At 38.2% G+C, this 25,599-nt stretch overlaps 1 protein-coding gene and 1 non-coding gene across 2 annotated transcripts in view; both read left to right on the forward strand.

Moving 5' to 3' along the window:
- Positions 1–22,388, forward strand: part of LOC109095820 (polypeptide N-acetylgalactosaminyltransferase like 6) — a 170,665-nt gene extending 148,277 nt beyond the window's left edge. Inside the window, exons 8-13 of the mRNA XM_042758329.1 lie at positions 10,061–10,178; positions 12,101–12,208; positions 14,554–14,775; positions 19,236–19,352; positions 19,571–19,720; positions 21,573–22,388. Coding sequence (XP_042614263.1) covers positions 10,061–10,178; positions 12,101–12,208; positions 14,554–14,775; positions 19,236–19,352; positions 19,571–19,720; positions 21,573–21,740 — 883 coding nt within the window. The 3' untranslated portion in view covers positions 21,741–22,388. The remainder of the gene's footprint in view (positions 1–10,060; positions 10,179–12,100; positions 12,209–14,553; positions 14,776–19,235; positions 19,353–19,570; positions 19,721–21,572) is intronic.
- A 1,132-nt stretch (positions 22,389–23,520) lies between these two features.
- On the forward strand, positions 23,521–23,602 carry trnas-aga. The gene has a single exon. It is a non-coding gene; the product is annotated as a tRNA-Ser (tRNA).
- The last annotated feature ends 1,997 nt before the right edge of the window (positions 23,603–25,599 follow it).

Consider the following 25,599-nt stretch of genomic DNA (forward strand, 5'->3'; position numbering starts at 1 on the left):
ACCGGCTCACATTTTACCCTGACCTGCATATCTGTGCTCCCATTCTCAGTCTCTTTGTCTGTCTCACAGTAAGGGCAGCAAAAATGTTTGCTGAGAAACATTACTCATGAATGTGATTATAAACCCTCAAACATTTCAGTGGGTTTTATAAATTTGATCCATTCTGTAGACCCAGGCCTTATTGATGCATATCGCAAACCACAACAGAGATTCGTTGCCTTCCATTCCACATGTATACTGTCACAAACAGTTCTGTTTAACTCTGTCTGGTGTACCAGGCAGTCCTAAGTCCCCCGTATGCTGTTTATCTTCCCCTTCAATTCTCTGTGAAAAGTCCCCCTACAGTACATAACATCTGCCTAAAGCAGTTAACAAGCCAAAGTTAAGCTGACGTCTCTCTCCTCGCGCACTCAAGCCTCTCGCGTGGGCTAAGACTCTTCCGTCAGAGCCGTGTTGCTAGAGGGGTGATGTCTCCTCTGCCAATTTGCTAACTTTACTTCTGAAGGAACAGGCTGAGGCATTTTTATGTGGGGTGAAAAAAAGCATAGGAGGGGAAGACAAAATGCATCCGTTCAGTCTCCACGCACCCTCTTTGCTCTCCTGCACTGAAAGAGAGATGCGGGAAACTTTTTACGACGTGACGGGTACGTAATGAGCCTCTCCTTCGAGCCGCCCTCAACTGTGGAACAGAATCCTTCTGGCTTTCAAAATCCCCCGTCCTTTTATTTTAATACTTTATTACCTCTCTCCTCAACTGCTGGCTGAGCAACCTAGAATGGTGCATTCGAATGTGTGAAGCGTACACAGCTAAGAAGCCTTAATATAGATCTTACTGCCTGTTACAAGATGAAAGCAGCCCCTCTATCTGGATCACAGCTCATTTGTGCAATGACTGATCCGCTGAGAAGTCTGAGCTTTCTTCCCTGACTATTCTCTGATTGATTGAGAGAAGAAAGAGTAGTAAACCCAACGTATTGGCATTAATGGAAGCGCGGCGAATGATTCACCTCACTACCTTGCGACATGCGTTAGCTGTTGAGTTAAATTACATTATAACCCCAGTCTGTGCATCTATCCCAACCTACAGGGAACTCCGAGCTGAAATTGAATCCTTGTCATCACATCGCCCCTTTCTGGCCAGGATGAGAAGACATGCCAGCTGGTCACAGTCAATGGCAGGAGAGGATAACAGCACGTTCCTATTTCCATATATTACAGACCTTATTGGCTCTTTATTCATTAGAGTTGGCTTTCTATAATGGGGTCACATTGTCCCCTATCTTCTGCCTTTCTCTGAGGAGGAAATGAATAATGGATTCGTGGTGAACATATGCTTTAATAGTGATTAACTTTCTCTTTCACACATATGCCCTTGCTTGGCGTGTACGACACCTTGGACTCACAAAAATGTGCAAATGTATAAAGTTTTCTCTGCAGGTGTAATGGGATTCCTGGAAAGTATGATAGATGCCAATAGACTCAATCCTTTCTCCTCCTTACCCTCTCTGTTTCTTTCTGTCTCTCTCTCTCACTTTATGCATTCTCTGACCTTGACTTCAAGGAAGTACATTGGAAACGATTTCCAACTGCAAATCTCTTCTAAGTCCCCCACAGTTTCGCGTGACTTTAACCATTTAATGCGCAGCTGCACAATAGGACTCAGAAAGAGATGATTATGCTGGAACTTGCTCCCCTCCCACCCACCATTCAAGCAAGATTGGACAATTCCAAATGGAGGTCTTTTCTACTGAGAATGGAAATCTTCCTGCTGAATTTGCCAAGAATGGGAGTAAATAGTGGATTTATATTTATGGAAATCACAGGGACAGCGGGGATGATGGGGGAAGAGAGAGAGAGAGAAAGAGACAGAGAGAAAAAAGAAAAGCTGATGAGCTCTTCAGCTTGTGTCCTCCTTGCTCCACAAAGACATGTAAGCTTCATAAATGTTGTATTTGGGGAGAACTTAATTGGATTTATGTTGCTCAGGCCTTGAATGCAAATTGTGATTGGCATCTGCATTGCTGGCACTTTTTCCACAATTGAAAAGGAAAAGGGGGGTCCACAATGAAGGCGAAACATTGTTTTTGTTTTCTTCTTGTTCTGTCAGAAATGCTTTGAGAATTAAGAATGGGTTATGATGGTTGGCTAGATGTTTTCTTACATATTTTTTTTTTTTTTTTTTTTTTTTTTACCAGTAGATATTTTCAATGGTAGTGTTTTAATTAGCGTGCTGACAGCTTGCTGTGGTTTAGCTGTTAGGTGCATCTTTAAATGAATCCCCTTTAAATTCCCCTTTAAATTTAAGTTTCGTAAATGAACATTAATGTATTATAAATAAACATGAATAAATAATGACAATTATATATTTAAAAATGTTGTGCTTGTTACTCCAAAAAATAGTTTATTACTTGTTAGTTACTCCTTTCAAAAGTAATAATATTACTTATTACTTTCTGGCAACAGTAATTAGCTACACTACTAATTGCAATACTTTTCCTTCACACCCCACAGAAGTTGTAATTGTGTATCTTCCCCATAAAATTCTTCTAAAATGTTACTAACATCATATTTCTGCCTCATTATTTGACCAAAATCTACACTGGATCACAAACACTCAATGGTGACGGATAGTGACTTTTAAGTAAAGAGTAGCTTGAAGCTAATTGTAGCTATAATTTCTCTTTTACCCATATATGATTATATTTCATGAAGTATTTTATCAAAAGAAATCACATAAGTTAATAAGAATTTTAATCAAAGTAATATAATTTATATTGGGATCAGAGGGAAGTGGGTGGGCAAGCCATGTAATGCCAGAGGAAAATAAAGCCACTACTTACCTATCTGTGTTCAGATCACCTTTTCTCCTGACAAAATCATGGAAAAAATTACACCCCTGAATGTAAGCTTTTCCATTTTCCAAGTTTTGGATATGATACACTGGATATGATATGATATTATAATTGATTGATTAACCTATATTATTAAATAAATGCCGTAAACATTGTAGTTCATTGTTAGTCTATGTTACCAGATGTACTAGCTAATGTTAACAAACTGAAGCTTATTGTAGTGTTTCCAAAAATATGATGTTTTGGATGTCCTTACTCTGAATGTATGTCAGAAGAGACAGGGATCAGTGTCATCAGCTTTTAGGGGCCTTCTCTGATGGGCTGTCTCCAACCAGCCAGAACAAATGATTATTTATATTAGGATGAGCACAAAGCAGAGAGATCCTTTAACTTAGAGCCCATTCACAGAGGACAGACACATGGAGCCACACAGACTGACAGCACATTTAGCTAGAATACTATGTCTCTTACTCTCTCTCTCTCTTTCTCTCAAAATAATTACCGTAAGTCAAGGGAGCAAACATCATTGTGACTCTATATGTAAATACCTCTCTCTCCTGAGGTCTGTTTCCAGAGATTATGGTATTTAATTGAGGAATAACACAAATTAATTTAGTCTAATAAGAGCCTAGTCACAAGACACTCTCTCTAAAAATGGCAATTGTGGCAGAGTTTACAGAATCACCTGCACCAATTACCCCTTAGTGTTGCTTTTTATTAGTCCCAGTGGAATCAGCAGACCACCTAGAGGGCTTGTCAACACGGGGCATGCATGTCCTCAGGGAGTCGTTCTGTGTGTGCGTGTGTGTGTGTGTGTGCTTGTGTATTTAGGTCAATGTGCTGAATGGTAATAGAAATGAGAGCAGTATTGGAGTGGCTACTGTGTGAGGTGGTGATGAATGCTAATGAGTGTGAAACAGGGCTGAGAGGTCGAGACCCCACTGAGTCCCTCAAGACCTAGAGAGAAAGCTGCCCCAGAGAATGTCCTACATGCAAACGGAAAAAAGAGAGAGAGAGAGAGAGAGTGTGTGTGTGTGTGTGTGTGTGTGTGTGTGTGTGTGTGTGTGTGTGTGTGTGTGTGTGTGTGTGTGTGTGTGTGTGTGTGTGTGTGTGTGTGTGTGTGTGTGTGTGTGTGTGCTTGTTTCGCACCTACTGTTCAGAGAATGCAGCAATTTCCCATCCTTGCTCAAAGCGTTTTGTAATCACTCCGCTCCTACTCTACTGTGGGTTTTCCTTTTTCCATTCTTCCATTCACGTTTTTGTTTATTTGTTTGTTTGTTTTTATGCCATATCTGGGTGCAAGTTGTATTAATTGAAATCATATATGGTTCCTAGTTTTGTATGATTTTATGATTTTTGAATAGAATATTTTAATAGGCTACCTAACTTTACAATGTGTCCTAACCAGATACAGCATGATAAAGCATTAAAGCTCCAATATGTAGGAATTTTGTAATAAAATTTCCGAAAATAACTTGCACAGTGTGATATATTTCCTCCAGTTGTGTATTTACAATATCTCAAAAGTCTCCAAAGATTTTTTATTTCAGAGAAATTCCGATTTTAAATAACTGGCCGTCCCGGAAAAAATATGTCGCCTCTCAGTGACGCAAATGTCCGCTCTATACTTTTTTTCTGGTGTAGACCATGTGATGTTCCACCACACACCGGAATATCACATGGTCAATAATATAGTATAACATTTCACGTTCCTTGCAGTTCATTAATTATGATGACATAAAATAATACGATCATATATACAGGTAATACCAAAAACGAATAAATTACCTCATCCGTGATCATGATTCGTTTATCCAATTCAGATACATTGCTATGGTGAAAACGCATTAAAAACGACATCTCCCATCGTCACCTGCTTCATAGCGTCATCAAGCTTTGCCTTTGTTATTGTTGGAAATGCGCCCTCTTGTGGTCAATTACAAAAGTCACATACTGGAGCTTTAAGCAGTAAAAAGTATAATTGTTTTGACAAGCATCAAGTGTCATTACATTTTGGTCACCTGGTTTACATTTCTTGCACCGGTTAGCCCCACCTATACTGAATTATGATTGGGCTGAAGAAGCGTTCCAATGTGTCTTAAACAGAATGTTTAAAATGAAGGCAATGCTGCCATTTTTTTCTTGTTTTCTTAAACATAATTGGGTCATGAAGGATTACTATTTTATCTAAATATGTACTTTTTTAAGCATAAGACATTTTCAGAAGCACTGTTTAATTAGTGTGCTGATTAAACAGTGTAAAAGCTCTCTCTAAGAGCTTTTACATCTCAGCTCTTAGAAAGTTGCCACTACCATTAGTTTCCATCTCTGTGGTGTCACATCGTTTACCCCGCCCACACAGAATTCTCATTGGACCAAAGTGCCACTCTTCATGTATGTTAAATGTCCAACATGGCTGAAGAGAAACTGATTGTAAAAGTTCAAAAACAGATATTTCATGACAAATTCCTCAAAAAAATAAAAAAGTTTTAAAAAATATATATTTTAGAAATCTGATTAAGCATCACAGAAGTCATGAAAATACAAGGTAGGTGTGCTTAGTTTTATGCTGAGTGCACAAAAAGAGTTGAGAGTGTTTTCTGATTGATTGTTTTGCACCACACCTCTGTTTGCTTTCAGTATGAACAGACAAATTGTTTGTAGCTTGCCTCGCTCCAAACCTATATGTCTTCCTTTCTTATGTGTGACATAAAATAAGATATTTTGCGTAATTTCTCAATGTTGTCTGTTCAATGGAATTTAAAGTAACCAAAATTGTGTGGTTTCCAACATTTTTCAAAATATCTAAGTAATAAATAAGTAATATGAAATAACGTGAGAGTAAGTAAATAATGACAGAATATACATTTTTGGGTGGACTATTTAAAGGAACACAATCATTTTTTCTTGACACATCTTTTTAAATTCCACAATAAATTATCACATTCACTCTCAGTCATAAATTTGTCTTTCTAATTATATGCATAACAGAATTATACGTTACTTTCAGACAAGCTGTTGCATTACAGTCTGTTAACACACTGTGCCCGTGTATCAGAGCGATCTTAAGAGTAAAGAGAATGCACAACATTCTGACTTTCCGTATTAAAATCCCTCCTCGCTCCAGGCAAAATCATACAGATCCCCTCCATGTTCACTTTCACTCCACATTGCCTCACAGGAAGGGCTCATCTTGTTAGATTTATACTTAGCTAGGGGGTCTACATCCAGGAGGGCCTCCCTATTTCTCTCTCTCTCTCTCTCTCTCTCTATCTCTCATCTCTCTCTCTCTCTCTCTATCTCTCATCTTTCTCTCTCTATTTATCTCTCTCTTCTTCTGTAGTAAGGTATTTGACCTGGTGGTATGCTCCAGTGGTGCAGAACACTCCTGATGAGAGGTTTCTCTGCTTCCTACACCTGCCTTTCCGTCACACACACTGACACTCCAGCACATCGACCCACACTCTCCCCTCAGACCAAGGCCTAAATAGCCAATCAATACAGCCACCGCAGCTGTTCCTACATCCTTATATTTACCTCGCATGGCAGCCTCACCACGCGAGCGGCCCCCTGAAGTAATCAGCTCCCTCCACTGTGTCTGAATAAAAGACCGAACAGTGAAAAACAGACACATCCTAAATGGACTGTGTCGTTGTGCATGCATGAATGCACTGGGAGACGGGAACGTGCAAATACAATCAAGAGTCCTAGCTGTGGCTAGAGCCGTCAAAAAAAACGTATCAAGTCGTCAGAGCTCTCAGGAACCTGTTGATCGGTCGCTCCAGTCATCCCCATCGCTGATTCCTGCCTCTACTGATTTCTGAGTGATTTCTATTTTTTTCTGCCTGAGTCTGCTAGTTGGGTGCCCAGCTGATCAAATAAACCATCGGCAAACCCCACAGCCAATGAATCATTGTCTGCAAAAGCCAAGACACAAGAGTCCATTCCAGGACCATGTCCACAGCGACACAATATCTGCTGGAGCTGCTGTTATTGGCGGTGGAAGGGAAAAAAGCAACATGGTCATTTCTCCAGTGGAGTGCTTGTTCCTCCATTAGCTGCCTTAATTGAGTAGACTGTTATATTTCAGCACCTTATTAAATCTGAAGGAAGCAGGCCAGAGAGTATTACGTGAGAGTAAATTGATTTTTGGCGCCATGTTGCTCATCTACTTTGGCCGTCTTTACACAAACCCATTCCTCCAATTATTGTTTATGGCTTGCCTCTTTGTCTTTGCTCTCTTGCCCATTCTCGTTCATTCACCTCTCCGTTCTCCTGCTTTCAGCCATCCATAATATTTTGGCCCTGCTTAGTTTAAATCCAGTCACGAGAGGACACAGTACTTTGCCGTTTTCATCCTTGTTAAATGCTGACCATGAGGTTTCCACGATACTCTGTACTTGGCGGTCACATAATTATTTATTTCATTTTACTTGGGAAAAAATCAGCCTGGATATATCAGTATGTGTATTTGTGGGTGAATCTATCTGTTGTTTTATCGTTTTTTTGTCATTGATTAAAGGTGATACTTAGTTCATTTGTCTCCATGGTATCAAATCATTCTTTTTATTTTATTTATTTTTTTATTCCTCCTACAAATTCAGTAAATTGTTCAATAAATTTTACTCAAAAGATCAGAGCTGCACAAAAATGATCTTTTTGATATTTGAAATCGTTCCATAGAAATGGTTGAAGATATGAATAAGAAACTAAGGCTGTTTTTTTTTTACAATGGTATGTTGAATTGAAACATAACGGTATAAGTTATTTCTGTGATGGATTGACTGTCCCCTAGTAATTTTGGCTCAGCAACTCAAAGGTCTGGGGTCAAAATTAATTAAAACGACAGTGAAGACATTGTTCAGGACACAAAAAATATTACAAAAATATTTATATTTCAAATAAATGCTGTTGTTTTGAACTTTCTTATATCATCTCCATATCATATCACTGAAAAAAAAAAAAAAAAAACATGTATCATGGTTTCCACAAAAATATTAATCTTTCATTATTGATAATAATAATAATTAATGTTTCTTGAGCAGCAAATCAGCATATTATAATTATATATTATATATTATATATTTCTGAAGGATCATGTGAAACCGAAAACTGAAGTAAATGCTGCTGAAAATACAGCTTTGCCATCACATAAATAAATAAATATTTTCTAATATATTAAAATGGAAAAGAGTTGATTAAAATTGTAATTAAATTATATTACTGTACCAGATTTTTCATCAAATAAATGCAGCCTTACTGAGCATAAGAGACTTCTTTCAAAAACTTACAACCCCAAACTTTTTAACAGTATGTAGGTCTATTTTTGGTAATAAGTTTGCCTAAATTCATGAGACTGTTTTTAGATTTCTTGGGGCACATTGATTCAAATGATACCCATTATTTCTGCATCATCTATATTAGGCTTGACTTTGCTTTTTTAGTTTATACAAACAGGTTGTAGAGGACAATTCAAGAGTTACACCTCTTAGTAAATACAGTTGTCAATTTCACTGTGTAAAAGCCACTCGTGATGAATAAATGAGACCTGCCACCCGCACCACTACCACCAACGACGAATGAAATGTCCGCCCATAGATCATTCCAGCTGAATAAATAAATCCAGCAAAAATCCTCTCTCAACCCAGGGCTGTCTGTCGTCTGTGCAGTGTGAAAGCGCAGTATATGCATAACCATAATCCCAAAACATGTTGTCATTCCAGCCCTTGCATTACCATATTTTATCCCACATGCTCTATTAAAAGATTGCACTACTTACACAAATAGACACTTTGTACTGCTTCATGTCTGCTTTAGCCAAGTCTCGGGATTCAAACGCCACTGAACAACTGGAGAGCTCCATTAAATCCATCAGTATCCCCTCTCAAACCCCATTGGCAGGCTTAAGCCCCATAAGTACACATGATATAAAGACTGAATACAAGTTTGGGAAGCACAGTAAGCATTAATGAAAATAGCACAATGAGGATAACAGCAACTCATCTGCATGTTTGGCTGACATCTGCTTAACAGCAGTCCTCTCTCACTTTGATCTGCCTTGAATTGGCCACTGAATCTCACTTTTTACATAAGTGATTTTGACTGGACTGTGAGCCTGATCGTGTCAGTGAGCAGTATTCAGCTTGTAGCTCATGTCTGATTCTACCATTCAGGGACTGTATGCAGATGTAGATTAGATTCACCTTTCAAAACACAGAAGCTTGGGCAGATGAATGAAAGTAAAATGAGCTTATTAATTCATGCTATGATGGTTCCATGTGTTATATTCTCTGCTTATGTACAGTGTGATGTGAAGGTGGGATGCCCACTGGATCCTGTCACAGTACACACAAACCGTCTGGCAGCTGACATTGCAAACATGATCTTATCATGATGGTGCACATTTTACTTTGTGTCATGTTCTGAATCTATCCATCCATATCATTTAAAATAACTGTTGTCTTTTTTAATATATTTTAAAATGTAATTTGATGGCGAAGCTATCAGTCTGTCATCTCTGCAAGGCCTATAAACTTTCAAAATTCTATGTTTGACAGATTCTGCTAATTAAAAAGAAAAAAAAAATGATGTAAAAAGTAGATGAATTACTTTGAATACTGTTTAATTTTTTCTCCTTTACATTCAGATTGCAATTCTGCAACCTATTCGCTATCTCAGTTCAAATTCAGTTCAAATGCAACTGAATTATGGTTTTAATTGACAGTTAATGGCAAACAAACAGATGTTGCCACAATGTAAGCAGCATTATTCTGGCACAGACTCTGTCGGTGCAGTGTTGGATATGCATTTGAAGTTGCATGACTTACTATCAGTCATATACATATGTTAAACATTGACCCGCTGACTATTTTGCTGTAACAGTAGTCATGCAAACCCTAGTGTATCCACCTACTCATCAATATAGATTTTATTCTTATTACATTCAGTGATTTATTGATTTAACCCAAAGCCATTTGCAAGTGTGAAATAATATAACACAAGTGATTCATCATAAGAATTTTATTAAATACATTTATATTAAGTAACGGTTCCTTCCTGATGCCCATAGAGTTCTCCAGGGGTTATTTGACCTTAATTTGTGGTCCTTCCTGCACACTATCCTTCAGGTTCTATTAAGACTTTGTCCAAAAAATGCAGTATGAAGTCTAAAACATTGCTGAGCATGTTGGTCTTTCTGCTTCCCACAGGTCTCCCGTTATGGCCGGAGGCTTGTTTGCTGTAAACCGACAGTGGTTCTGGGAGCTGGGAGGATATGACACAGGCCTTGAGATCTGGGGCGGTGAGCAGTTTGAAATATCTTTCAAGGTGAGTTAAAGCATCTGGGTCGATTCCTCTATGCAATTCACAAATAATACATCAATTCTTACAGACCTTATGAAGGCTGCTTCCTGTTGTTGGCCTTTCAGAACAAAATAATCAAACAACACAATAAGACTCATGCAAGATACAGTGCTTTGTGCAATCCAGGCATTAAAATGGATTTCAAGACACACCCTCCAAAACCACATCCAATAGCTCATTGTTCCTGATCCATTGTAAACCTCTAACTATAACTATACCAGATTCCTTTTCTCACACTTAATGTGAAGTGCTCTCTGTCTGTCTAGACAATCTTTTCTCATTCTTTTCAACAATAAAGCCCGAATGAGATTGGACGGCAGAGGTTATTTTCTTCACTGTTACTAAGCGAAGCCTCAAAGCCAAAAGCACACCAGTGGCCAAAACAAGGCGGTGACGATAGGCGAGCTGTGAGTCTGCACGTGTGTGTTTTTGTGTTTAGACAGGCTAGACTGCTGAAACTAATTAGATTGTGTGATCCAGTGATTGGCTGTGGCTCTGAAGTGATTCGGTTTTGATTAGCGGGGCCAAAACTGGCGCCGATGGATGTGAGGAAGTGTTCTATTTATCAGTTCTGACATACCTGCCACCCCACTCTTTTTCATTAGACTCTCACTTGTGCTGGCACTGAACTTTGTTATTGGAACACTATCGTCTGCGCCTTTCTAGTAACTATGGCAACCGCAAAAATAGTTTAGAAGCTAAACCGGGTGTTTGACAGGGGTTTTATTATTATTATTTCCTTTTATGCACAGTATGTGCCTGTTGCTATTTGTTATAAAGTTGTACCATTCACACTAGACCTTGAAATATGGTAGTAAAATAGCAAACAACACTCCATTTGAAAATTTTGGTACTGTAACACAGTGTCTCCATCCGGAACCAACATGCAAATACAAACTGAAATAAAAGCCAGAGCTGGCATCATCCCATTGATTGGTTGCCTGCCACGCTCCGTCCAAGTTTCATCCATCTGTTCAATGTAGGCAGCTTTCTAAATGCAATTCAAGTCATCTTAATATCTAAAGTCCTGCCATGGCTGCCTCTCTTCATGCTTCATGATAAAAAAGGCAGTGGAAAAAACTGTGAAAATGATTCCTAAAACTTCATTTGTTACATAGCTTCCTCGTTTATCCTCAAATGAGGGATTGGCAGGGGCATTTTTCTCACTAGCTTTGTAGCACTGATGTTTCTAACGATTCTCTCCCCATAACGATGGGGTCTGTGAAGTTAGCTTGACCGCTAACCCGCCGCCTGGCAGGAGAGATAGGTCTCTGCAGTTTGATATCTGCAGACAGCTCTCTTGGGCCCAGCGGGTGACCAAAGAAGAAAGAAACCATCAGACTCAACTTGTCCAACTAGAAGCCCACCTCCCCCCTGCCTTCTCACCTCCCTCTGTGTGTCAGTGGCCCTGGCCAAGTCCACACTCCACCTAACTGAGCCAATACTCGATAAAGACAGGCACATAAAAGCCTTGGCCTTAGTAGAATAGAAAGAGAGAGATGGGAAGGGAAGCATATTGAACACCCTGCTTTCTTTCTTTATCTCTCTTTTCTTTTGGTTTAAAGAGGAACAGTATAGACACAAGCGTGAGGCAGTTGGAAAACTCTGGTTCTTTCCTTCAGTGGATGCCAGTCGATCCGTAATTGGAGCCTACGGTGAGGACGTTGCTTGTTGCTGGTATGATGTGGAAACATAAAAATATTTCTAGCTAGTCTTTCCGCATATTCCCACTGAGACCTACCCAGACTGCCTGTGTAGGAGCTCACAAGGATGTGATGCATGAGGCTTTTTGAGCTTTTTCAACTGTCTGAGAGAATGCAGGATAGACAACAACTCTGTATGTACTGTGATGTAGTATAAATGTGTGTGTGGATGTGGTTTTTCAGGTGTGGATGTGTGGAGGCAGCATGTATGATGTACCTTGTTCGAGGGTGGGCCACATCTACAGGAAGTACGTCCCCTACAAGGTGCCTTCAGGGACCAGCCTGGCAAGAGTGAGTAGAACTTCCACTATCCTTCCAAATGAGAAAGGATAGAGTGTCTCTCTACATTGGCCCAATTCTGCTAGTTTTATAGTTTATAGTGCTCTACATTCACAATGTTCCTGAGATGATCTTATTCATATTCTGCACACATGATAAGAGACAAACAGTATGGAGATTACAGGTAGCACTTTGCTATTGAAAGTGTGTGTATATATAATATAAAATGAGTCTAAATTAATATATATCATCATATATATCATATCCTCACTAACATAAATTAACTATAGTGTCCTGCACCTACTAGTAAAAAAATATAAAAAATTAAAACATATATATATATATATATATATATGACAGTAAATATATATATATATATATATATATATATATATATATATATATATATATATATACATATACCATATATATATATATATATACATAAATACATACATATATATATATATACATACATACATACATATATATACATATATATACATATATACACATATATATATACATATATATATATATATATATATATATACATATATATATATATATATATATATATATATATACATATATATATATATATATACATATATATATATATATACATATATATATATATATATATATATATATATATATACATATATATATATATATATATATTTGTAATTAGATTAAAAAACACTCTAAAACACACTAAACCACAGAGCTGGGTAGTAACGGATTACATGTAATCTGGATTACGTAATCAGATTCCAAATCTCAAGTACTTGTAATTAGAGTAAATTACTTTTTAAAATACTCGTAATCAGACTACAGTTACTTTTTTATGGATTACATGATTACATATTATTTACACAATGCAATAAGTTGTTCAAAATTAATTGAGTCTCCTAAATGTCCTTTTTTAACGTTTATATTTTATCCTAATAAACCTGCCGCTTATATACGTTCTTGATTCTTCAAGTTTTTCCGGTGGAGAGGGGGAGGGGTGTCAGAATCGCGCTCAGAAGAAATCAGCAACAAGATAACGGAAAATGGAGGGGAACGCAGCCTTTAATCACTGGATGTACACTGTTCATTGTTGTTCAACCTTATGCACTTCAAGGCCCCGTCCAAACGGAGACGCATTTCGCTGTATATGCATACATTTTGTATAGTATAGGTGTTTCGTCCACACGGATCTGGCGTTTTGGGAGAGTGAAACCGATATTTTTTGAAACCAGGTTCCAGAGTGGATAAATTTGAAAACGCCGCCTTTGCGTTTTCATGTGGACAGCAAATCCGTATATTTTCTGAAATGATGACGTCATCAGCCCACGTCTCGCCCCTTGTCAAACACTGCTACGTCACGTAAGAGCAACAAAAACATGAACAAACACTGAACAATTGTTTTTTTATTAATTAACATTAACACAAATTAATAAATGTATTGTTCCATGTTCGTTTGTATACCGAGCGCAAGGTTTATCCGCATAGTCCATGTCTTCTCCGTTCTTAGTGTGTCTCTGTGACAGAATTTCAGTGCCACATGCATGTCTACCACATCAACTACATCATTTTCCTCATTATCACCATTAACACAAAACACTTAAAATCTGTTTTGATATGGATAGAAATGTCATTGCTGTGTGAATTTAGTCTTTTTCAGAATTTATGTTTGCAATGTAGCTATTGTTTGATGTTTTTCATTGATACAGACACACAAAACACACATCTATTTTTTTTTTTTTTTTTATTCAATATTTGACCTATCAGGGATATTGCTGTTAATTTCATGTTTTTCAATATTGTTTTTTGTAATGTAGCTGTTTTCTAAATTTACTTAATTCTAAGTAAATATGCTTTAAAAATCCTAAGATGTGATTTTGTTTTATTCAGTGTTATTAGCAAACACTTACAGCAAGGTACATTAGTGTTAGTATTTTTTTAAGTATTAACTTTCCATACATTGCACTTGAAAAAGAAGCTATTGTGGCTCTTGTTGGTGAGTTAAATATATTTTTTGGAATATATATATATTTTTTTTATCTGTCAAAATAGCACATGATTAGGCTAATTCATTATATGTGATATCAAATAAGGGTTAGCACAAATGTAATCTAAATGTAATCCAAAAGTAATCAGATTACGTTACCAAAAATGTGTAATCTAAGAGATTATATTACTGACTACAAATTTTGTCATGTAATCTGTAATCAGTAACTGATTACAATTCATAAGTAATCTACCCAGCTCTGTATATATATATATATATATATATATATATATATATATATATATTTATATTTATATATATATATATATATATATATCTCCATTAATGCGTCTCATAGAACCTGAAGCGAGTGGCAGAGACATGGATGGATGAGTACACAGAGTACATCTATCAGCGCCGGCCCGAGTACCGCCATCTCTCCACTGGCGACCTGACCGCTCAGAAAGAGCTCCGCAAACACCTCAAATGTAAAGACTTCAAGTGGTACATGAACACTGTGGCCTGGGACCTGCCCAAATATTACCCACCTGTGGAGCCACCGCCAGCTGCCTGGGGAGAGGTGGGTGAACAAAGTTAAAATTGTAAACATTCCAGTGTTGAGCGAATTGCAGAATTTAATAACTGGGTTTCAATCGTTAATTTCATAATTTGGAATTTCAATTGGATTAGATGCTGAATTGGAACATTAAGGGAATGAATATAAGTGGCTGTGAATTTAAAGAAATCAGTGCAGTTATTCAACAAAGAAATTTGAATAAAACTAATTTTTGTGTATGTAGTAACAATGGTGTATACAATATACTGTATAGAATGAGAGAGAGAGAGAGAGAGAGAAACCACTAGCCACAGTAAACAATAAAGCAATACAGAGCAGTAAATCTCCTGCTCTGATCTGTACAGTTTTGACACCCTGCTGCCTTTTTGTTACACCTCGTGTTGCTCTGTTCCCCCATAAGTGGGTGCATAACTTTTACTTGGTTTGAGTTACGCACTAAAAACAACACAATTGTCAATATATCCTGTGTGAGACAGAGCATAGATGCCAGTACAGGTATAGGCATGTGTGTGTGCATATGACATAGAGTTTATGCAGAAATGTTCATTGATTTATGAGAAGCACTGCCTGGTGAGATATAACATATTTTTCACCAGAGACAAGCAGGCGGCCGGTCCTCACCTAAACCCGGATTGTCTAATATACAGCGACATCACATCGTAACCATTGTTTGCATCACTGCTTCCTAATCCATAAATACACAGAAAATGCGTAATACATTTATTACTCAAGCTGATACAGGCAGACAGGCTATTCAGGTCATTCATTATCATGCGGGTTTCCTGTGCCAGAACAGCGGTTCTTGGGAACACGTGTGGAGAGACGGGCCTGCCAATTCTCTCCATCTGCAGTTCTGCCATGTCTGTTATAGTGGGGGGTATTTAATATGCATGGAATGATTCCCATCTTGGGCCTTTTTAATCACTGCTGAATGATGTACCTCACAGACATCATGCCTTAATGAATGCCCCCGGGGAACACCATCTCCTCTTTTTTCAATCCCCTGTCATGATGTGTCAGAAATGGCAAGTAATAATTTACAAATGTAATTAATTTCCCATCCCAATTAATTGGAGGGCTGATGCTTACCGTAAAGCATATCCATCCATTACACTGAGGTAGTAATGGAAGCTGCCTTTTGGTTTCAAATGTTTCAGTGGAGGCGTCCCAGAAATGTCCATTAGTCGACAACATGCTGTCCGTTTCACTTATTGGCTCTTTCTGCATTAGCGACGAAAATATAGTAAAAAGGAAAGGCTGTGTGGATGTGCGGCTGGGGAACCTGCTCGAGGGAAATTTATGCTTGGTAAATATCTTCTTTCCTGAGGCGAAATGATAGTAATTTGACGGTCAGGCTGATAACTTCATACGCCTTGCTCTCTAGCTGGTCTACTCATGCAGCCACCTGTCACCCCGCCTGATGTATTGTTCAATAAAAGAGCCTTATTAGACTTTTGAAGCCACCCCCACAGGCCATGCCAGAAAACAAGAGAGGGGTAGCTAAGGAATGAAATGGGTCCTTGTAGGCATTTTCAGCGAAGGACAGGGGTCACAGTCAGCATGACCTCCAGCTGACAGGGCAGCAAAATGGGTAAGCAGGCTGTCAGCCATATGCCACTCGCCCACCTGCATGCATATACCCCCCCACCCCACCCCACCCCACCCCACCACACAGCTGTTTCTTTGCCTCTTCAATGCACCCAAATACTTTAAATAATGCAATCAGCAGACTTTTCAGCCAATTTTATGCTCATAGCCATTGCTGCCAAAGGCTGTTATAGTGTAAATGCACTTGTTAGGTTTCCTGTGGCTTGAGAAGAAGAAGAGAGGAGAGACCCATGCTGATTTGGTCTGATTCTGCTACATTTACCTCTAAAGTGTTTGTGATTTCATGCACTATTCTAGGGTAGCCTCCTATGTTTTAATTTATATTCTTGCTTTACTTTGTGGTGTAAATATGCAACACAAAAAAATATTGCTACACATGAAAAGGTAGTAGGCGCTGATGATTTGACTTTAGCAGCACTTAAAATGATGCAAGTGGAAATGTTATTGCTGTTTCTTTCTAATCAGCACAACCTCCTGCTGAGGTTCTTAAAACATATTGGAACACATTTACAGCTCCTCTGACTTCACAGAAATGGGGTTTGGTAGTAAATTGCTTGTATCCAGCAGTAAATTAGGTTCTAATGCATGTCTTTGTTACCATGTTGAACAAGTCAAATAATTCATCCTAAAAACATCACTCGACAGCAAGTACAAGGAAGGTTCAAAAGAAAGTGTGAGGCTGCTAATAGACAAGGAAATGAATTAAACATGTTTTCTTTTTATAACCTCAGGGACAAAAATAAGCATTTAAGAATAAACTGGCAAGGCAGAGCTTGGTGTGACCTTGCTTTTCACTTTCATTTTGTTCCATTTGTCAGACTTGTCCTCGCTCGATTCTCCAATCCAGCTCATTTGAAAAGAAATCACAGCTCAAATCGGGTGCAACATTTCCTTTCCCATAAATAATAAGCTGTAAAGTGTTGACCTGGACTGTAATAAAGACCAACACATTTCATTCTGATGTCGCACATTGTCCTCACCCGTCTCAGAAAGCTTGTTGTGTCCATCTGCTATAGACATCACTGATTGTATGGTTTTCAGCTTTGGTTTAAACTCATTCAAACTTTTCGAGTGAATTTTAGTCTTTCTGACAGCGAGCAATAGCAAATGCATCTAGTCACCAACAAGAAAAATCAGCTTTAAGTCATGAATTCACAGAGCAGAACGCGTGGACCAGAACTTCAGGTTGATTTGTGCTGCCTATTAACTGATTTCCAATTACTTCCAACAGTCATGCTTTGCCAAGAGCTCAAAAACCCTAAATCCCTCACCTCAATCTTTCACGATTCATGAGCGTGAGAAAAACATATTTGAGGAAGTGGGCTCCAACAAACACACTGTAATCTGTTTCCTCTTATGGCCTTGGTATGCAGTGAACTATTTCAGCAGTGGAAGCTTATGCATTGTTCATGCACTACACTGCACAGCATAATATGTTCCACCACAATTCATCCTCTTTGTTAGGTCTCCTTTTGTGTGTGTGTGTGTGTGTGTGTGTGTGTGTGTGTGTGTGTGTGTGTGTGTGTGTGTGTGTGTGTGTGTGTGTTGTGTGTGTGTGTGTGTGTGTGTGTGTGTGTGTGTGTGTGTGTGTGTGTGTGTGTGTGTGTGTGTGTGTGTGTGTGTGTGTGTGTGTGTGTGTGTGTGTGTGTGTGTGTGTGTGACCTTGCCCCAGGCCCTGGTCCCCTCATGTCTCCCTAGTGAGGTGAATAAGTGAGCAGAATTGGCCCAGAACTGCTGCCCACTCTTCTATGTCTGCTCAGGAGGCAGTGGCTCCAGCCGCTCATGCATTATTGAGCTGCACTGTGACAACAGTCGGTACACCTGAATGCCTTAAAGAAAATTAGTCGACCTGGACAGCCAATCAAAAACTGAAAAAAAGAGACCAATATAAGGACAAGGGGCAGCGGAACTCTCTGGAGTTCATGCAGTGGGGAAAGTGCACACGTCTTTGTGAACAGGTGTATTTTGAATGAATCATTTTTTAAATAGGCCGATTTAGCACTTGAAAAGATTGGAGATCAGGGGTCGCATTGTACCTCACTGCACAGTTGTGGAAGAAGTGAACCTTAGGAACCTTATTGAAGAAACTATACCTTGAATTCACATTCAATAGCACCGTAGAGGTGATTGTTATTGTCAGGAAGTACTTTTCTATCACATCTAAATAGTGTAAACCACGTACTTTGTGTAAATATTTAGTAATAGAATGAATTTACACATGCTTTTGACATTCTCAATTCATTAATATGCTTCATTTTAGACATTGTAATATTCACAGAACTGTCAAATCTCAGGCAACATTTGTTGATAAAGACTATTGATTAAATTTTGCTAATATAATATCTGTTCCAGTATAGTATATTAAAGTATAGTATAGTGTAGTATACTGAGGTTTAGTTGAAATTGCAATAAAGACCAAAATTAGTAAACAGTAATTTATTCAGTACTAATAAAATCCATAATAAACTTACAATATTTATCAACAAAAAAAAGTAGTAGTATTATAGCTTCTCATGTTGCCTGTACTGATATTAGTTAAAACATTTTGTGTGTGGAGTTCTAATTGTATGTGTGGAGTTCCTAGCTGTGTCCAAATCAATGATTTCCATGACTGTTAGGATGCTACCTTCAAACACAGCTGCCTTTGTTGACAGTACAGGCACTGAGGCAGCTCACTAGGTTTTGAAACAGTGCTTATGTGTATATTACAGTACAGATTTGTCTTACAGACTTTTTGATCTCCAATTCCTTGTTCTTGAACTTTGTTTGATACAATGACAATGCTAAAGCTAACCTTGTTAAATCCTTGTGCATTTGATGGGTGGCATTCAGCAAATCTGTTTCTCTGTCCATAGATCCGTAATGCAGCATCTGGTTTGTGCATCGACTCTAAACATGGCTCTACGGGCACCGAGCTGCGTCTGGACACTTGTCTGAAAGAGGGTGCGGAGCGAACATGGGCACACGAGCAGGTATAAGACTCCTATTCTGTACACTATCCTGCATTGCTTAGTACTGATTTGTGTGAATGATGTAAACAGCATTAGATGTTCATGTAGTTTCTTAAGCAACACTAAAAACTTTGATAGGATGACATGATAGATTTAAAAGACATGATAGGATGACATGAAGCTCATTCTGTGATAATCTCCTTGAAATTAAGAGAATCGCTGTTCCCTGTGGTGGTTAGATTTTCACGTTTGGCTGGAGAGAGGACATCAGGCCTGGGGATCCCCTGCACACTAGAAAATTCTGCTTCGATGCTATTAGTCAGAATAGCCCCATCACCCTTTATGACTGCCATGGTATGAAAGGCAACCAGCACTGGAGCTACAGGAAGGTAACGCAGTCAAAAATGTGAACATAGCTACTCATTCTTATGAAATACCACAAATGTATGAGAATTACTGTGTGTAGTGACTAAAACCTTAAATATATAAAAAAGGTTCTTGTTTTAACTTTCAAGTAGTTTCAAGTAGTCAGCATGACCCTGTGAGCCCCTGCTGGTGGATGTAGTAACTGCATGCTCTCTAGGCAAAAAGAAACCTTTATATGTTCCCAGAAAAGAAAAAGAAAAAAAAAACACTTTATGACAAAAATGAAATTAATAAATAAATAAATAAATATCATATTATAATAGAATATTTTAAAAGGTTTTCTAATTTTTTGAGAAATTGTAACTATATATGTGCATGTATGCATAAGTATTTAGAGTAATATAAATAAATAATAAATACCTTTTTAAAAAATTTACAAAAACAATTTTTGAGAGAATGTAAATATATGTTTGCATGTATGCATTGATGCATATAACTTTAGATTAATATGAATAAATACAAAAAATGATTGATGTCTTAAAAAAGCTTTTATACATAAGCCTCTAGATGATTGCATAAGCCTTTAAATTAATATCCGAACTAAATATATTTTTTAAAAGGTTGTATAATTAAAAAATTATATATATATATATATATATATATATATATATATATATATATATATATATGTATATATATATATATATATATATATATATATATATATATATGCCTTTAAATATATAATATATAAAAAGTAATGTAAAGTTCAGTAGTCACCGTATTTGTTTTTAAGAACAATATAAATATAATAAAGACAACTGGATGGAATAAAAAGGGTTTGGCATTATTGAAATAAAATCCAGCAGAGTCTACATGAGTCATGTTTCACACCCAGCTGTTACATTTTCATATAGCTTCATACATTTTCACATACCATCTCTAAGGAAAAGCCGCACCTGTCTTCCTCCATATTCCCTCTCCACATCTTCTTTAGGAGGTCAGTAAAGTATATCTACAGCTACAGAGCAGCGATAGGACAGAGTGTACACCTTGTTACAGAAGCCCCTGTGGACTAATGTCTGCTGCTCTGGGCCCATCACTAACGCTGGAGCCTAATACAGAAGCTCAGTTTTTCTAGCCCTCAAGCGAGGTAGAACGAGCCTAAACTGAGATATTCCTTCTCACATAAGAGCTTTAAGGTGCCAAGCAAAGAAATCACTGTCATTGCAGGATAGGTCAATGACGGCGCTATAGAGAGAGGAAATATACAGTTGAAAGGAAGAGGTGGTACCTGGCAGTGGAGCTGCCTGAGGCGCAGAGAACAGTAAATCAACCCAGGGGAGAGCAGCACAGAACCGGAGCCGAAAGCCCGAAGGCATGTCCCTCCTCTACTCAGCCTGATCACTCCCTCAGGGACACGTCCTCTATTTTTTCACCAGCTCTGTTTGGCATACTCAGTAGTTTCTAGCGCAAAAGATATGCATGCCCTGTGTGCTGTGGAGAATGCTTTCAAGTGGAAAGTTTCTTTGTTGTCTTCCACTTTTTGATAGGATATTGATGTTGAAGCACTCCCCCATTCTTTCACTTTATTTACCTTTCACCTTTCTCTTTTTCTCTCTACCTCCTTCCCCTCTAATCCATCATTTTTCAAATTCTCACATTTCCCTTCCAAACTCAAGTCATGAAATGAAGTCAGCTTTTCTGATTAGCGTATTCCGTGTTTGGTTCTTTAGTTCCACTCCTGTAATCTGACTGAAGGCTATAGTGGGAGATAAAGCAGGATTAGACCTCCACCAGAGTCACAGTGACTGTGTTTCTTGTTTATTTATTTTTTTATTTCTCTCTTTCTCCATCCCATCATTTTTGCTCCAGGATAAGGCTTTGTACCACCTGGTGAGCAGCGGTTGCATGGACTGTAGCCCCGGCGATAAGCGGATTTTCATGAACAAGTGCGACCCCGAGTCTGAAACACAACAGTGGATCTTCCAGAAAGTATACACACCTCATCTGGACAAATTCAACAGCGGCGCCAGCTCATAGGACCTGGGGTTGTGGTCAAGCCGATCAGCTGGCTTCCACACATACACACACCTCCCACAATCCTTAATGTGGGCCTGGATGTTCGTACTGTCTGGCTCTGGGTTCCTCTCAAGGTTCTGCAGCAGACTGAGAAAGTGCAGGCTCTTGAAAGAGGGGACAAGAAACACAGAGTGACACAAGGCTGGTGGAAACCCATCCACAATGAACACCTTGCTGGTCGAGGAGAATACAAACAGCCTGGACTCTCTAGTAGAGGTCAAACTTGGGCCCCCAGTTGCTCCCTATACTTAAAAAACAGTGCAGTTTTAGGACTTTGGAAGTGAAAGAGTCCAGTGAAAGAATGTTCTGTATCAGTCCTTGAAGATTGCATGGGGGATTTGTATTATTTCTTTTTTATTTATTTATTTATTTTTGTAACACTATTTATTTTTCTCTGGGATCGTTTTGACTGTATATTTATTTGTATTTATTTTGTGCCTTTTCCAGATTTAAGTTATGTATATTGACTCAGTTTTATTAGCTCTTGTACCTGTTAGAGTAACACTTGGGTCGAGGCATTGGGTTGGCCTAAATAAATGAGATCTTTTTCAGTGGAATCTATCTTGTTACAGAGTTTCTCGTCTATAAATAAAGCAGAAAAAGAGTGGATATGTGTGTCTTGCCTGTGTGGTGTCTTTGTTATGCTGATAGATTGTGGTTTGGCTCCCTCTGGTGTTGAGCCATTTTTGTGTTTGCTATCACTCTTGCTTTATTATTTCACCTTTAAATTCACTGAACCTCGAGTCACTCGTTTAGTTCTGATATTCCACTACTTGATAACAAAATCTGGTCTGTATATCGTTTGCTAACTGCTTTTTTGACTTACATATTAATGAGATTTTAGTGACAGCACCAATTAATATTATAAATGTCAAGGTAGAAATGTCCCATTTCCTCCATGAATAAAGGACAGTTTATGGTAGACTGTTGTTTTTATGGTATTTGGCAGCCTGTCTTACCCACTCAATTTGAACACAGGCTAAATACATAGCAGATCATTTTTAACAGTATAATTTGCATATTTCTATGACATCAGTGATCTGCAAATATGTAGGCTGTAGGTGAAGGCTTAATACCACAGTAATACTGATGTCTTTTTGGTGTGGGTTGCTGTAAGGTAGGTTATATTGGGTTATGGGGGTCAAACAGGGAAGTTGTCACAAGTGCTATACTACAACAATAAATTTATGGTTCAGACCAATTGCATGTGGATATCAAATACCCATGTCAAAATGTTTTAGAATAAAACAATAGAATCTTTTTGTGGATTTTGTTATGTAACATAAAATATTAATAAAAATGTAAATATATGGGCATGATAAATCCACAATGACATACCTTAAGACAAGAGCCAGAGGGCTCCAGCCCTCCATGAACTGAGTTTGACAACATTTCCATGTCTGTAAATCTGAGGTGTGTTTCCATTCTTGAACACTAGGGGGAGCTTAACTCCTACAAATGTGTTTTTATCGTACGGCAGGTGATTTATCGTTTCATTTCTTTATATAGCAAAAATAAACACAACAGAAGTTGACCACAGTGCTTTACAGAATATAAAACTAAGATACAAAAAAGAAAGCAATAAGACATAAAAAAAATAGAAAACACAATTAAGAATTATCACTGATACAATCAAGTTTAACTTTACAAACTGATTTTTTGAGATTTGTTCTTTGTGAATTTCTCTCTCGGGTCCTTTTATTTATATTTTACAGTATGGAGTGGAGTATGTAGTGTGCGAGTTGTCGTGGCCGAGTGGTTAAGGCGATGGACTAGAAATCCATTGGGGTCTCCCCGCGCAGGTTCGAATCCTGCCGACAACGAGTCTTTTGTATTTTCGTCCAAAAGTTTTCATTTGTTAAGTTATCACATTTATTTGTAAGGTGAGAGCTGTGCTGAATTACAGTTCAGTGTTTTTCATGTGACAAAACTAGCATACTTCCCTGAAACTTTTGTTGCGTATTACTATTCTTTAAAAAATAGAAGGCAGTACACACTGTATAATGGGCAGTAGGCAGTAAGCAGTATGTTAGTATGTCATTTCGAACACAGCCCGGGTCTACACTAGTGATGTTCGGTTCTTGAACGAATCATTATTTTGAGCCGGTTCTCAGGAAGTAACCGGTCGAGCCCATAAACATAATAAATACCAATATATGGTCGAGCCGGTGTGGTGACAAATCGAACTGAATCGAACTTTAGTTCCGGGTTGATAACGCAGCAGGGCGGCAGCAGGACTCACAGCCAAAGTAGCACGTACAACTCAAAAAGAACCGAAGGAGCCGTGGCGAAGTTTGCCGAGGATTACCGAAGATTCTGATGAGTGTTACGATACTGTGCAAAGCCTGAGGCGCGTACTGGAAATATACTTATCACTGTTATTAATTTACATTTTATTTAAACCTGCAAAAACCTTTCTGTCGAGTGATGTAGTCTAAATAAATGTTACAATAGTTTATTGCGCATGCATATTATATATAAAGTTGCTTAAGCGAAATCAAGGAGTTTATAAGACTGGTTTATTCAGTCTTTATACTGTAGACATGTATAATATATCCGCGTTTGTGCATCAATATCTGTAATGTGCGCTGTAGGTGTGAAACTTTTAGGAATCTTATCCAAGTTGTAGGCTAGTCAATATTGGTTAGTCAGTTGTATCTGACAGGACCCGCGAATGAAACTATATGGCAATAATCACCAATAGGCTATGCTTGCACACAAATAACTTTCAATATGTGTTGACACAAGTATTTGAATTTTTCATTGATATAACATGGCATTGAGTTGTTATAAAAGAAATGCGTATGACGTTATATTGCTTGATGCAGTCAGGAACCGATGAATCGGCTTATTGAACCGGTTCAATGAGCCGATTTGTCCTAAAAGAACTGGTTTGCGGAAATTAATCGGACTTTGCATCACTAGTCTACACCGGACGTAATAGTTGTTGCATTGCCGCATCCAGTGTAGACAGCGTCGCTGATTATAATCAACAGAACCTCTATTCTATTGTATTTTGTCACGGCGCGCTCGCGTCCGGTGTATATGGTGTAACATCGGGGAAGTGTGACTGGGGAAGAAATGGATGATCCTGTAGCCCCAAGCAAAATTTTACTGTTATTAATTTTTTTGCGTGTCATTCTTCGAAAGAATAAAAAGAAAGAGGCCGTGGTTGAAGCTCCCTTTGAGTGAAATATGCGCATCGTCATGGAGTTTGTTGGAAAATCATATCACACTGCTCAGATATTCCACGACCCAACAAACGCCGATTAGGCATGTTCAGTCGGGTGAAAACAAACGACAGCAGGGGTAACACACTGATCCAACAAACTCCGACAGACTAGTCAGTTGGCGTTTGTCAGTGCGGTGTGAATTGGCCTTAATATGTTCATTTGCTGCTCAAGAAACAGTTTTCAAAACACTTATGCTGCTTAATATGTTTAAGTAATTACAGCATCTAGCAGTAGCCTAGTTATCAGGGCGATCATGTTAACTAGCAAACATTAAAGGGATACTCCACCCCAAAATGAAAATTTTGTCATTAGTCATTAATCGGCTGATACAGAAGAGCATACGGTGATATGAAGAGACACAGAGGAGACTGTTGACAAAAGAATTGTTGAATAAAGTCATTATTTTTTGTTTTCTTCACTTACAAAAAGTATTCTCGTCGCTTCATAACGTTACGGTTGAACCACGGATGACAGATGGACTATTCTGATGATGTCTTTCATACTTTTCTGGACCTTGACTGTTATTTACTTGGCAGTCTATGGGACAGTCACAGGCCTCCTGGTTTTCATCCAAAATATCTTAAATT

This window comes from Cyprinus carpio, chromosome A1, assembly GCF_018340385.1.
Source record: "Cyprinus carpio isolate SPL01 chromosome A1, ASM1834038v1, whole genome shotgun sequence".
Classification (NCBI taxonomy): domain Eukaryota; kingdom Metazoa; phylum Chordata; class Actinopteri; order Cypriniformes; family Cyprinidae; genus Cyprinus; species Cyprinus carpio.